Source organism: Halichoeres trimaculatus, unplaced genomic scaffold (assembly GCF_033239565.1).
Source record: "Halichoeres trimaculatus isolate MK-OKI-2021-1 unplaced genomic scaffold, fHalTri1.1 fHalTri1_scaffold_12, whole genome shotgun sequence".
Lineage (NCBI taxonomy): Eukaryota > Metazoa > Chordata > Actinopteri > Labriformes > Labridae > Halichoeres > Halichoeres trimaculatus.
Genome location: NW_027437190.1, coordinates 23,623,907 through 23,635,636, shown reverse-complemented (window position 1 = coordinate 23,635,636; position 11,730 = coordinate 23,623,907). Strand labels below are relative to the sequence as shown.

Here is an 11,730-nt window from a genome sequence, read left to right as displayed (position 1 = left end):
TAAAAAAAAAAATAAAATAAAATAAATAAATTAAAAAAAATCTGTGGTAATATTCACAGAGAACGATAATGCTGAGTATGTAGGGCCCAGAAGTGGGTTCATATTTTTACCAAATTGGATTTTTAATCCCTTAAAATATCAATCAGTGTTCTCCTAAATAAATAAATAAATAAATAAATAAAATGAAGGGTTACTCATAGTCACTTTCTTTGGGGAAGTAAAGGGATGATATAAACATGATAACTGCACTATATTCAAAAGACAACTAAAAAGGGTTGTAGTAGGGGTAGCATTTTTACAAAAAAAATAGACAAAAAATAAATGTTCTAACGTAACATTAAAAAATGCTCCAATCCTGACCTGTCTTTTGACCCTGGAAGGCACCTTTTTTTACCTAGTCATATAATTGTGGTTAACATAATATGAGAAATACTCAAGCAAACCAGAAGTTTCATAACCAATGGAAATTATACAAGTAAGTGGATTTAAAGTTTGTAATTAGAATTTGTGGAATGATTTCTTTAGGATACATTTCAAAAAGTTTAATGTATAGAAATTACAAAACCCAGTCTTCAGTCATCCATTTTAATATACAACTATCGTTTTTCAAAACAAGTGAAAGGTCAGACCAGAGTGTTATAAAATATGATGTTAAGGACTCTTTGACATATGGTGTGAACCCTCAGTTCTCTTTTTTTTTTTTAATAATGATGATTTTCAAAGCAGAGAAATAAACTCTTCAAAATCACCTCTGGCACCAAATTTTAAATCAACAAATTAATTTTCCATTCTGTCAATTAAGATGAACATAACTTTTTTGTGAACTATGAAAGAAATGTCATTAAGAAAGCCCAGTTTGACATTGTTTATAGGTTTATTACTAAACAAAAAAAAAAACACTGATGGAAAAATTGGTATGACAACATAAAGCATTTGACCTATACATTTGGGAGGCTTGAAACAAGAGTGATTGCCAACTTTGCCTGAAAATTCATAAATAATTTTCTTTTGCACAATGTATTAAGCCACAAATACTTTGTCAAGAAAGTATTACATGTTAATTGTAAGGCTGGTTTATTTGGTGATTGCAGATTTTTTCCCAAAATGAAAATTATTTAACAGCTGTTACTGAGTGTTTTCTTTGCGGACAGCCTGGACTTCAAGCCCCCTGTGAAGCAACCACCTGCCCGGCTGACGTTATAGAGAGCAAACGCTGCACCTGCTGCTTAAAACTGAAACACAACCTGACTTTCCAGCAAGCACTGCCCCCTCTGGGCAAAAAAATAAATAAATGATTATCAACCAGGTTACGAGTATGACATTTTTCTGGGTTTACGTCTCCCATGTCACTGTCTTCTTTATGGCCATATCACTACTTTCAACATTTGAAAACATTCTGGTCACAGTAAATGTCCGCTAAAAGGGCAGAAAAAGAGATCTCCCCAATAAAAATAGTTCACGACTTCAGTATTTCGTCTCTCCAGCTGTCTCGATCCCTTCTTTGACGCTTCCGGGCCAGTTCTGGGAAGTATGCACTGTTGTATGGTTTCTCTCTCTCAGTGAGCTCTCTTGCCGGCTCCTTTCCTTTGTTGTTCCTCTGGTCGAGCAAAGCCTGGGCTCTCCTTCTTTCTTCTGCCTCCCTCTGCAAACGCTCAGCACGAAGCCTTTCAATGGAACTGGGAAAAAAAACAGGTGACTTATTAACATCTTATGTCTCATGTGTTTAATCCTTATAAAAAGTGCTGTCTGAGAAGGCCATGCAAGACAACAGACAGAGGCACAGTGGTAGAACAGCACACACTGTGTTTTGTAAATTGGACAAACATGATTAAGGGTGTTCAAATTTAGCTTTGAAAGGGTTTAACTTTGACAAAGCCAGGCTGTTCCCCTACTGGACTTAAACTGATGAGTAAGAAGGAGCTGAATAACAACAACAAAAAAAGACTTTACCTTTCACCACTGCTCCTCCTCTCCCCTCTGTCTCTTTTTTCTGATTTCTTGCTCTTGTGGTGTTTTCTTTCTTTCACAGCCAAAGCTTTCTTCATTTCATTCAACGGGTCCAAACTATCTTTCAATCGCCTATCTTTTTTCTCTCTCTCCTCCTCACTTATACCCTTTCTTTTTTCTTTCTTTTCTTCTTTATCTTTACTCTCTTCTTTTTCTTGGCTGGTTTTCATATACCAAGGTGTGACCTCAGTCCCTGGTTGGGGTCCCAGGGACACCAGCAAGCCAATTGCTCGCTCCTGTTTCTCCTAGGGAAAAAAAGAATCAAACATTCAAATTTGCGTTAACTTCTCAGGTAGAGGAAGAGAAAACAGAAAAACTGAAATCAGCGAGAACTTCAGATTATTGCAAAGTGAAATCTTCTAAAATATGAAACTTTAAATTGTTTCTTATGTTGACACTTTGCCCTGTAAAACCAATGGCAGTGATACTCATAGGTCAGTCAAGTTCTATAAAACAGAAAGCCCCTTGGTATGTTTTTGATTGCTACAAGGCCGTAATACTCAGAAATGTACAATTATAACCAGAGAAAATATTGATAAGGATCTCCAAAATATGCAGACTGAATGATATTGCAACCACAGAGTGAGTGACAAGGCAGACAGAGAGTTGATTCAGTGTGAAGCAGGAAACAGTATCAAATATATTTTGATACGTCATGAAGGAGTGTGTACAATCACCTTCTCATCTTTCTTTTCTTTGAGATATTCCTCGTTCCCCTTCTTTTCTGAAGACTCCTCAAGGGGAAAAAGGTTGAGATGCTCCAAAGCTTTGCTTCCTCTACTCTGTCCTTCATCTTCATCATACTGACCTTCTCCTGTCTGGAGAGCAGCTCGGGATTTTCTTCTCAGATACTCTGTTCGTGCCTGTGGAGAGGAGCAGCAGTTAGTCTAAACAAATAAAGCTAAAAGCAATAAAGACTTGCTTATAATGCTTCAGAATTAGTGGTTACTGCGCAGGTGTAGGACTTTCCTATAGTCCTGTTGTTGATGAAGATACAGAGGAAGATATAAGATACTCAACTAAAAATCAGAGGAAAGGTATAAAGACTACTGTCCACAACTTGTTTCAAAAAGGCCCCCTCTTTTAAGATTGTCCTCATAAGATTGCACATACAAATTCAAACTTATTTACAGTGTGATGCTCAATGAAGACGACTGTTTAGGAGATATTAAACCAGTAAGTCAGTCACAGCTGTGTGATGTTATCCTGGTCTGAGGGTAGAATAAAAAACACAGAACATACTCCTCCAGTCACAGATGTTCAGCTTGCATGTCTCGCCTCCCAAGTCACTGGATATCCAGGAAGGGACATTATCAGGGTTAAAATTTCTATTAGACCCCCATTCCCACAGTCAAAATGCACGTAGTCCCTGGAAAAAGGTCCTAGTTCTAGGTAAAGTTCCTATGGTTGAAATGCAACTTGAGCATAGACTGTATAAAGCATAACATGTATAAAGCTTGAGCAGACAACCAATGAAAGCTTGCCTCCTTTTGTAATCTTTTGATTGAGTGATTGATTGATTGTAATCTCAAACATACAAATGAAAAAGGATAAGAACTCTTCAAATTTTTCAAGGCAGCTCAACTATTCCATAGAATAGATTGTAAATATTTGGGGAACACCATTTGATACTGTATGCGGCCAGTGTTTTACAATAATGATATAACAAGTCTGAGGTGACCTCGGGAAAGCAAATTATTCCACACTTCACAGTAAACAACTCCTACTTCACACTCCCAGTGGAAACCTTAGCATCGTATCGTCAAAGCTGCATGGTGCCGACAGGTTTACCTCTTGCTCCGCACGCTCCACACGGCGCTTGGCCTCGCGCTCCTCCTCTGCAGCTTGGGCCTCGTCCCTCCGCACGCGCGCGACGTTGTCCTTGTTGCGAACGTGCCAGCTCTTTTTCGGAAGGATGTTCATTTTGACCGAGTGTCGACCCTAACCGTTAAACGTTTACTAACTGAACAAGGGGTTGTCGTTGACTGGGGAAAAAGCCAACAGGGAGTAAAACAAAACATAGGCTAATAACACCAGGGGGACGACACGAAGGGCAAAAATAGAAAAGTACCCCGTATTAAGTGGTGCCAAATGTTTCTGGTTTGCCTTGTAGCAATTTAGCTAACGCTACTACTCAGTGTTTTCTGAACTAACGCATCCAAACGTTGGATTTCAACGACACATTTGTGAGCACAGACATTTCGCCTGCCCCAGCACAACAAACTTATCATTTAAGTAGCAAGCATTCAAAGCATACTAGAAATAACGTTATCCACTCGTAAAAAAAAGCTGCTCTTTCAGGTCGCAGAGTAGCTCACAGGAACTAGCAGACACAAACAGGAAGTAAACATTACACAGGTTGGGTAATAGCACACAGGTGACACCAGAGGGGGCTATAAATCTGTTTTATTATTATCAATTGTAAAAGTGATTGAACAGCATGGGTAATATTAGTTTTCTATTCATTTATTTATTTGCACGAGTAAAAAGTTGCAAAAGATGTTTAGAAGAGAAATAAAAAGAGTTTGTCAGGAAAGGTCAAGAAGCCACCAGGAATATTTATTAGGGCCTCACCATTCTTAAGGAACACAACTACAATCAAAACACACAAGTACAACAATAATCACACCTTATCCAAGCAAATCAAACAACTGAACTTAAAACACATGAATGGCAGGGAAACGTGAATAGACAAAAAGATCACCTTCATGAATTTATTATGATGACATTTTCTTTATTTAATTTCTAAGAATGGTGAGCTCTTAACTACATCCATGTTAACATTCCATATTTGTACACCATAGTATCTGAGAAAAAACTGAGCATTTGGGATTTTAGAGTAAGGGAGATAGATCAGCCTGCCTGGTAGATTATAAAAGACTATACAAATAGATTTTTTTAAAAAAATAGAGTAATGTGACATTAATAAACAAGATACATGGAAAAATTGGAAAATAAATTGCCAATGACCTCAAATGAATTTGCAGGGTTTTTGTGAATGACATCAATGTTTTTTTCCATTTCAGGTATTTAGTATTTCTCAGGCACCTTTTGCTTCTACCTTCAAATGCCATAACATTTCATTGACAATATTTATGAAAGCTTATACTAAAGCTTTAGAGTTTAAACCATACTTACAACTAACCTTTACTTTCACCTTAGCTACATAATGTGCATAGTTTTCAATTTCTTTGACATTTCCTTATTCTAGTACGGCAGGTGTCAGAATGTACAATTCACACAACAGCACAGGTTATTATCTTTTTATGTTTTACACAACAAAGATTCATGGTGACTGATACATATGACTGTTAAATGACTGAAGGGAGTTGTAACTAAGAACACCACTTAATTGTGTGCACAGAAAAATTAGAATAGGAAAGAGACATTATCTTCCACACAAACTAAAGGTTCCTCACAGGAGCATTAATAATATCAATTTAAGATTATTTGCTCAACCTCCGCCAGCTTTATATGAAACATTATTTACAATCCATGTATGCATTCCTTTGGGATTCCACATCCTGATGTTCTGTCTTTTTTGAACTTCATATTATGGCCCTCATGATGTGCTCAGTCCCGTACTCCTGCAGCATGTGTTGGTAAGTGATGCTTTCGACTCAGCTCCTCAATCTGCTTGACCAAGAACTGCTTGTCACGGCCTTCCTGTAAGCCACAAATGCACCAATGCATTTATAAATATGGGTGTTGAGGAGTATAAAAAAACATGCCAGACTCTTACAGAGTACACATTATGAGTTAATTCCCAACTTACCTGCTTAAGCTGCCTTTTGAGTAGGGTAACGCTTTTACCATGGACAGATGCTAAAGCTACAAAATAGCACATCAACACACTGCAGGGGAGAAAGGAGCCATGAAAAAAATGTTATTGAATTAAAAAAAGAGACTATGCAGTAGGTGAAAAGGTGAAATATAAGCTGCATTATATATTAGAAATTACCTTATTATCACAAATAGGGGGATGGAGAATGCCTGGGAGCCAATGAAGAAGAGAAACTCTTGTGTAGTTTCAGTGAGGCTGGAGAAAGTAACTGGAACAATTGACCACATGCTAGGGAAGACACGGAAAGGGCCGCAACCCCAAGAGGGATGAATTCTGGGAAGAGAGAAGGAACATCAGAACTTTATAAAGCGCTGAAAATAACTTTATCCAATGATTTTCAAATAACTTTTTCTTCTTCAAAGCTACATACAATGGTCCCATTTCAATATAGTTATATGTCACAGCCAGAGCTAGGCTAAAAATACAGCTGTTGTGCTTGTTACTGGGAGGAAAAGGAGGCTACTGCAATCAGCACTCACGCTGCAAGACTGTAAACCATGACACCTGTGGCCATGCCCCCACCCAACAGGAGCACAACCAGGAAGAAAAAAGTGGAGGAGGTGGAACGAAAAGTCTTCAGTGCTGGCCGACAATTATTGAAGAGTGTAATCTGAGGAGGAAAATAATACATAAAAAGGGTTAGGAATAGATGATAAACGGTAATGATCATTGTGTGAAATGTGTGCTGAGTCGAAATAACATCTCTACCCTCTTGCAGTAGAAGAGGATGATAAACTTGACGGTGTTGATGAGCGGCAGCAGAGGGCAAAAAAGAGCTCCGGTCCACACCACAGTCTGACTGTAAACCAGCCCAAGCACGTTGGCGGAAACTACAAACTCCTGTCGACCCACCCACGAAGCCAGCTTATGGGACCAGTTGTCCACCACCAGCCTGACATGAACACACACGCACACACACAAACAACAATGACAACACAGTGAAATTACACAGCTGACTGGTCTTAGTTGTTACCACAATACCTGTGTTATCTCATGTAAACAAATGACTCAAACAGGGTGTTTTCTTTTTTTTACCTGCGTGGAAACTCCACCAGTAAGAGCATACCAATATTAACGAGGAGGTCAAACAGAGTCAACTTGTACATCTCTTGTCCTACACGAGTTTCCCAGCACTACATGACAACACAAACATGAACAGATGAACACCTTAAAATTTTTAAATATTCAAAAAAACATTTTTTGCAAACTTGTTTTTCTCCCAGACTCCTCAATTATATCGACTTACACTCTTTGTATATTTTTCCTTAAAGACATTAAAAATTAGCTGTTCCCAAGGTTGTTAAAAGTCCGCCTGTCTTAAGCTTTTAGTACCAGTTGAATTGCTTGAGTACCACTTCGATCCTTAATATGAAGGCATGTCTTTGAAAATGATGAAAATGGATGTAATTACCGGGTAGTCTTTATGGTTGTATTCACACTCTGAACACTTAAGAGAGGTTTTGTTCCCTTCACAGGTGATCTGACTCCACAGAGTGATGATGAGGACACCCAGACCAGCCAGCCGAAGGACCACAGCTCTTCACAGGGTAAAGAGAAAAGATCTCAGTGCAGTCATTAATTTTTTTTTTCCTTTTTTGTGGACAGATCACTTTTAGATCACACAGGGCCTACAATCTAACCATTGTGCTAAGCTGACACCCAAACACACTTTACATATTCATTCCACTTCAAAATTGTTCAAGGTTATGAGAAACCAATATGTCATAAAAAATCTAGGATCTAAGAATAGAACAGAGGATATACATTTAGGAGACACATTTAGTTTTGTTTTGGTTTTAAGTCTTTTCTATCACTGAGATGTATCTGTTCTCACATGGTTATGACTGTTTAATACCTCACTAAAGATTTTAAGGTATGCGTCCACCAGCCTCTCATCATTCACAATCATACGGACAAGTACAAATTCTCAGATACAGAAACCAGTGCAAACCTGAATAGTGCCGCTATGACAGTGGTGCTGGGAGAATACTTTTCCATCAAGGCAAGCAGGTCACACAGTAGTGGCACCACAAAGTTTGCAGCCGTGATAACAATGGAAGGGAGATATTCAAGAATCAAACCCAGAATCCCGTCCTGCCCACTTTGATCCTGTTTATTTTTGAGAAATAAAAGCCAAAGCATTACCAAAAACTTGAAAATGACATCAGATTTATGGTCATTTCTCTTCTTCTCTATCATTTACCTGGCTGAATTCTGTGGCTTCAAAGATGCCATAGCAGGCTGCCGCAATGAGAGCAGTTGAAATAAAGAAGGACAAAACACGAAGGGAGTATAAAACTACTTTATGAAATAAATCTAGAGAGGCTGCTCTTTTCTTTAAGCTCTCCTCCTCCAGATCCACCTGACAGAGATGAGGAAAGACAGCAGAAGAAGAGGTGAATGGGGTTTTAGAAATCCGTGATTATGAAATACTGCCACATGTTGATCATTACTTTAAGTAGGACACATCCCTTCTGACCTGCAGCCGGTAGTGGATATTTTTCTGCTTCAGTTTGGTAGCTCTGTCTCCTAGACAACCGTAGTCCCAGCTGGTGAACACGATCATGCTGTAGTTGCCCACAGCGCTGCCTCCTGTTGCCACAGCAACTCGAGCTGCAGTCCCCATGCTGTTTTGTGAGCAGCCAGTAAGGAGTGAGGAAACCATATGGGTCAAAGTTGCTGAACTCTAAACTCAGGTCTTTATGTATCTTTCATTATGATATGATGTTCATTACTGTTGTGGGACTCACCGTGCAGTGATACAAATAAAACAGAAGAAGAAATAAAAGACGACAGTGAAGAGGTAAGCCAGAGGGATGTTGTAGGAGATGCTGGGGTCCGCCATTGTGTTTGTGTAGAAGCCGTAAAACAGGTATGAGTACTCCAGGAAGCCCTGGACAAAAAGAAAAGGAAAGTTGCTGAGGATGTCTGATGTCCTCACTGTCCATAGGGTGTACTCAAAGTTATCTAATACTTTATGAGGTTCACACCCAGATAAAAGCTCAGACATATACAAGGAGGGTCAGTTCATGTTTGGCATTAAATGTGATTTAAAAATCTTTGAATCAATCCCTGAAACAACAGGCAGCAAATACAGATGAGCTCATATTTGAGTGACAGCATATTTTTGGTTCCTGTTAAATGTCAAGTTGCTGCATTTTGAAGTGTTTGAAGGCAATGGATTGATTTCTGGCTAAGATGTGTCAGAGAAAGAAAAACTGCAATACCTAGCCAGGAGGATATAAAAACTAGAACGAGTTTCTCAAGATCTTTTGCTAACATAAGGAACAACTTTTATCAACTGTGGCTCAAATGAAAAGTCCTGGTTGAAAAATATCAAAACAAATAATCTGGATATACTGTATGCTTCCAATGAGCTATATTTAAGTCAGTGGATCAGTGACATAAACAGTTAGTGATTACAGTTACCTCCCATGTGTTTTTATCTTAGCTTAGCATAAAAACATTACAACATTAAAAACAGGCAAAGAGGCAACATGCCCAAACATATCCTGCTCTCTTCTCAGAAATAGTTCTCGAGAAAATCTTAAAAATTGCATGTTTCTTCTGCTATTATTGTGTTAAGAGGAAACAAACAGGTTATAACATGCTCTGTTAAGTATATTTGGGGGTGTAACAAAGAAAACTGGAATTTGGAAAAAAAAAAATCTGTTTTGCAAATGTTCTGCTCTTATATTTTTGCAGGTGATTATGATGCTGCAGTTTCTCACCGTTCCTGAAAGAACATGGAGGAAGTAGTTATAGAACAGCACCAGGCCCTCAGGATTAGGGTCATACTGCATGCATTCCTCTTTGTCTGAATCCCTCATGGCATTCCTCATGGTGTCTGAAAAACACCATGAGAGTACAGCTTTATGATCTCTATATGTATGCTCAGAGATTATCGTATATAAGCAGGTTTGCACTCTGAATGTTGAAGTCTACAGAAGGAGCGAAGGGAGAGAGGAAGGAAAGTGAACGCTGCAGTGGTGATTATTGCAGGCCTGTGGTACACTATACGGCACAGTCACAGTCTTAATCCCTACATCTAGATAAAGCTTTCTACTCGCCTTCAGAGAATCAAACGGTTTCTTTAATGGAATGAAAATTTCTTCATATTGAAAAAAAGAAGAATATGTATGAAGAAAGACTCAGAGCTTGATATTTCAGACACATACAGGCAAACCTCAAGTTACACATTCGCTTATCTCTTTAGACTGCAGATACAGATTCATTACATTCTTAGAAAATTAATAAGTCAAACAGAGTTATGTCATGTTATCAAAATGCAGAATCCTGAACGTCTCATTACCTGTGATGTTACCAGTAGTTGTCCCAGATGATCCCAAAACAATGCTTGGGATGATGACTAAAGCTGCGATCAGTGAGAAGGAAACAAAATTGAGCACCACCAAGAACCGCAGAAAAATGAAATAAGACTGGACGCCACCTCCGAAGTTCCCTGTGGTGCAAAAAGACCATAAGTGTTGGAAAACATTTACAGAAAATGTACTGTGACCATTGTATTAATGGAAAACACAGTACACATAATCACTTCTTCAGCTGGCATCAACAGTTAAAGGTTTACCTCCAATCTGCTGCAGGGACTTGTTCCACAGGGCAAAAATGTAGATGAACTCCCTGGCAATGTCTTTAAGTTTACGAAGATACTTGGCCTTTTTCCATTTCCAGGAATCCTGTGCAGAAACCATGGGCACCTGCATCTGCTGCACCTGCCTGGAAGAAGAACTTAAATGACTGCTAACAATTATGAATAACATTATAATGTTATTGCTCGGCTGCTTCAAATGATTCCAGAGAAATGTCCTATTATGGGCCAAAGACAAAAAGCTAATCTGACACATTCTTCTGGAGATACTCACTCAGCTGGTTGGATTAAGAGAGAAAAACTGGGCTCTATTGGATTGGCAGAAAGATAATGAGTGGATGGTTTTGGTTAGCAAAGTTCATCAAACATTTAGAGGTCGGTTTGATACCTCACAGCTCTCTTCAGTGCCATGGGCAGGGGGCTGCTCCTGAGGTCCCGGGGCTGACCATCACTTTCCTCCTTTTCTCCAGCCGCCGGAGTCGGGCTCCAGGCAAACTGAGGGTAATTCTGATAGGTGCCTTGAGATGGATCACGTCGTAATCGAAGAGACTGCTGCTCACCTTGGTAACTATTTTCTGTTTGAGGGAAAAAGAACAAAATAATTTACTGTTTAAAAAAGACGATTTGTTGTGACAATAGCATTATTCAGATAGCCATTAGCTTTGGTATTCTTAAATGAACATATAAACGTGATCTCCTGAAAGAATAAACACACCTCCATTGTAGTCGTACACTCTCCTTAGGTCTCGTCTCAGTGGGTCCATTTCTTGGATTGTGGTTTAAACAATGAGCCTCACAGACGTTCTTCTGTCAACGAATTAATGACTTCACTGGCAGAAAACTCATTTAACAAGCCCTTCATGACGAAATCTAGAAATCTCTTCCGTGTTGTCTTCTCCCATGGACTTTACTCCCTCTGTAAATGACCACACAGGTACTTCCTTGTGTGATTTAACCCACTATTTACAAAGAGGTGGTTACCATGGACTCAAAGGTTGACTACAAAGCAGGAGGGAGCACAGCAAAAAGATCAAACTTAGCTATTTGTGTTATTATAGGATTCAATAGAGTTATATTGTGCACAGGTGGAAACTTGAATCTTGACCTTATACATAAGTGGAAATAAACACACCCCAAAAATGTTAATATTATGATTAAACCAGACAAAGAAAGTTACATTTAAGGAGTTGCATATTCTTAGCTAAACGGAACATTAAACACTTTTGGAGGAAACTCTGCAGGTGTTCACAGATGATGAAGAGTGAATTGT

The 11,730-nt window shown here is 38.8% G+C and overlaps 2 protein-coding genes across 2 annotated transcripts; both read right to left on the bottom strand.

Annotated features, from left to right (window-relative positions):
* Positions 1 to 713: 713 nt before the first annotated feature.
* On the bottom strand, positions 714 to 4,332 carry leng1 (leukocyte receptor cluster (LRC) member 1). The gene is made up of 4 exons (XM_074682664.1): positions 3,799 to 4,332; positions 2,685 to 2,870; positions 1,951 to 2,252; positions 714 to 1,676 (listed from the first exon to the last, which is right to left on the bottom strand). Exons 1-4 carry the CDS (start codon positions 3,928 to 3,930, stop codon positions 1,457 to 1,459), a joined length of 840 nt encoding a protein of 279 aa, XP_074538765.1. The 5' UTR covers positions 3,931 to 4,332; the 3' UTR covers positions 714 to 1,456.
* Positions 4,333 to 4,798: 466 nt separating this feature from the next.
* Positions 4,799 to 11,613, bottom strand: tmc4 (transmembrane channel-like 4). The gene is made up of 16 exons (XM_074684400.1): positions 11,176 to 11,613; positions 10,849 to 11,035; positions 10,440 to 10,588; positions 10,164 to 10,313; positions 9,583 to 9,698; positions 8,602 to 8,744; positions 8,331 to 8,478; positions 8,055 to 8,213; positions 7,803 to 7,960; positions 7,263 to 7,389; positions 6,887 to 6,984; positions 6,560 to 6,743; positions 6,331 to 6,461; positions 5,969 to 6,124; positions 5,783 to 5,861; positions 4,799 to 5,673 (listed from the first exon to the last, which is right to left on the bottom strand). The coding sequence occupies exons 1-16, from the start codon at positions 11,222 to 11,224 to the stop codon at positions 5,581 to 5,583; spliced, it is 2,127 nt and encodes a 708-aa protein (XP_074540501.1). The 5' UTR covers positions 11,225 to 11,613; the 3' UTR covers positions 4,799 to 5,580.
* Positions 11,614 to 11,730: the final 117 nt, after the last annotated feature.

Bases quoted from the DNA above. Each gene is read 5' to 3' on its own strand.
- leng1 (XM_074682664.1), bottom strand. From the start codon at position 3,930: ATGAACATCCTTCCGAAAAAGAGCTGGCACGTTCGCAACAAGGACAAC. The intron at 2,871-3,798 runs GTAAACCTGTCG...TCCTCTCCACAG, and splicing joins TGGAGCGTGCGGAGCAAGAG to GCACGAACAGAGTATCTGAG. The intron at 1,677-1,950 runs GTAAAGTCTTTT...TTTTTTTCCCAG, and splicing joins AGGAGGAGCAGTGGTGAAAG to TTCCATTGAAAGGCTTCGTG.
- tmc4 (XM_074684400.1), bottom strand. From the start codon at position 11,224: ATGGACCCACTGAGACGAGACCTAAGGAGAGTGTACGACTACAATGGA. The intron at 10,589-10,848 runs GTATCAAACCGA...TTCTTCTTCCAG, and splicing joins GCACTGAAGAGAGCTGTGAG to GCAGGTGCAGCAGATGCAGG. The intron at 7,961-8,054 runs GTAAATGATAGA...AAAAATAAACAG, and splicing joins AAGCCACAGAATTCAGCCAG to GATCAAAGTGGGCAGGACGG.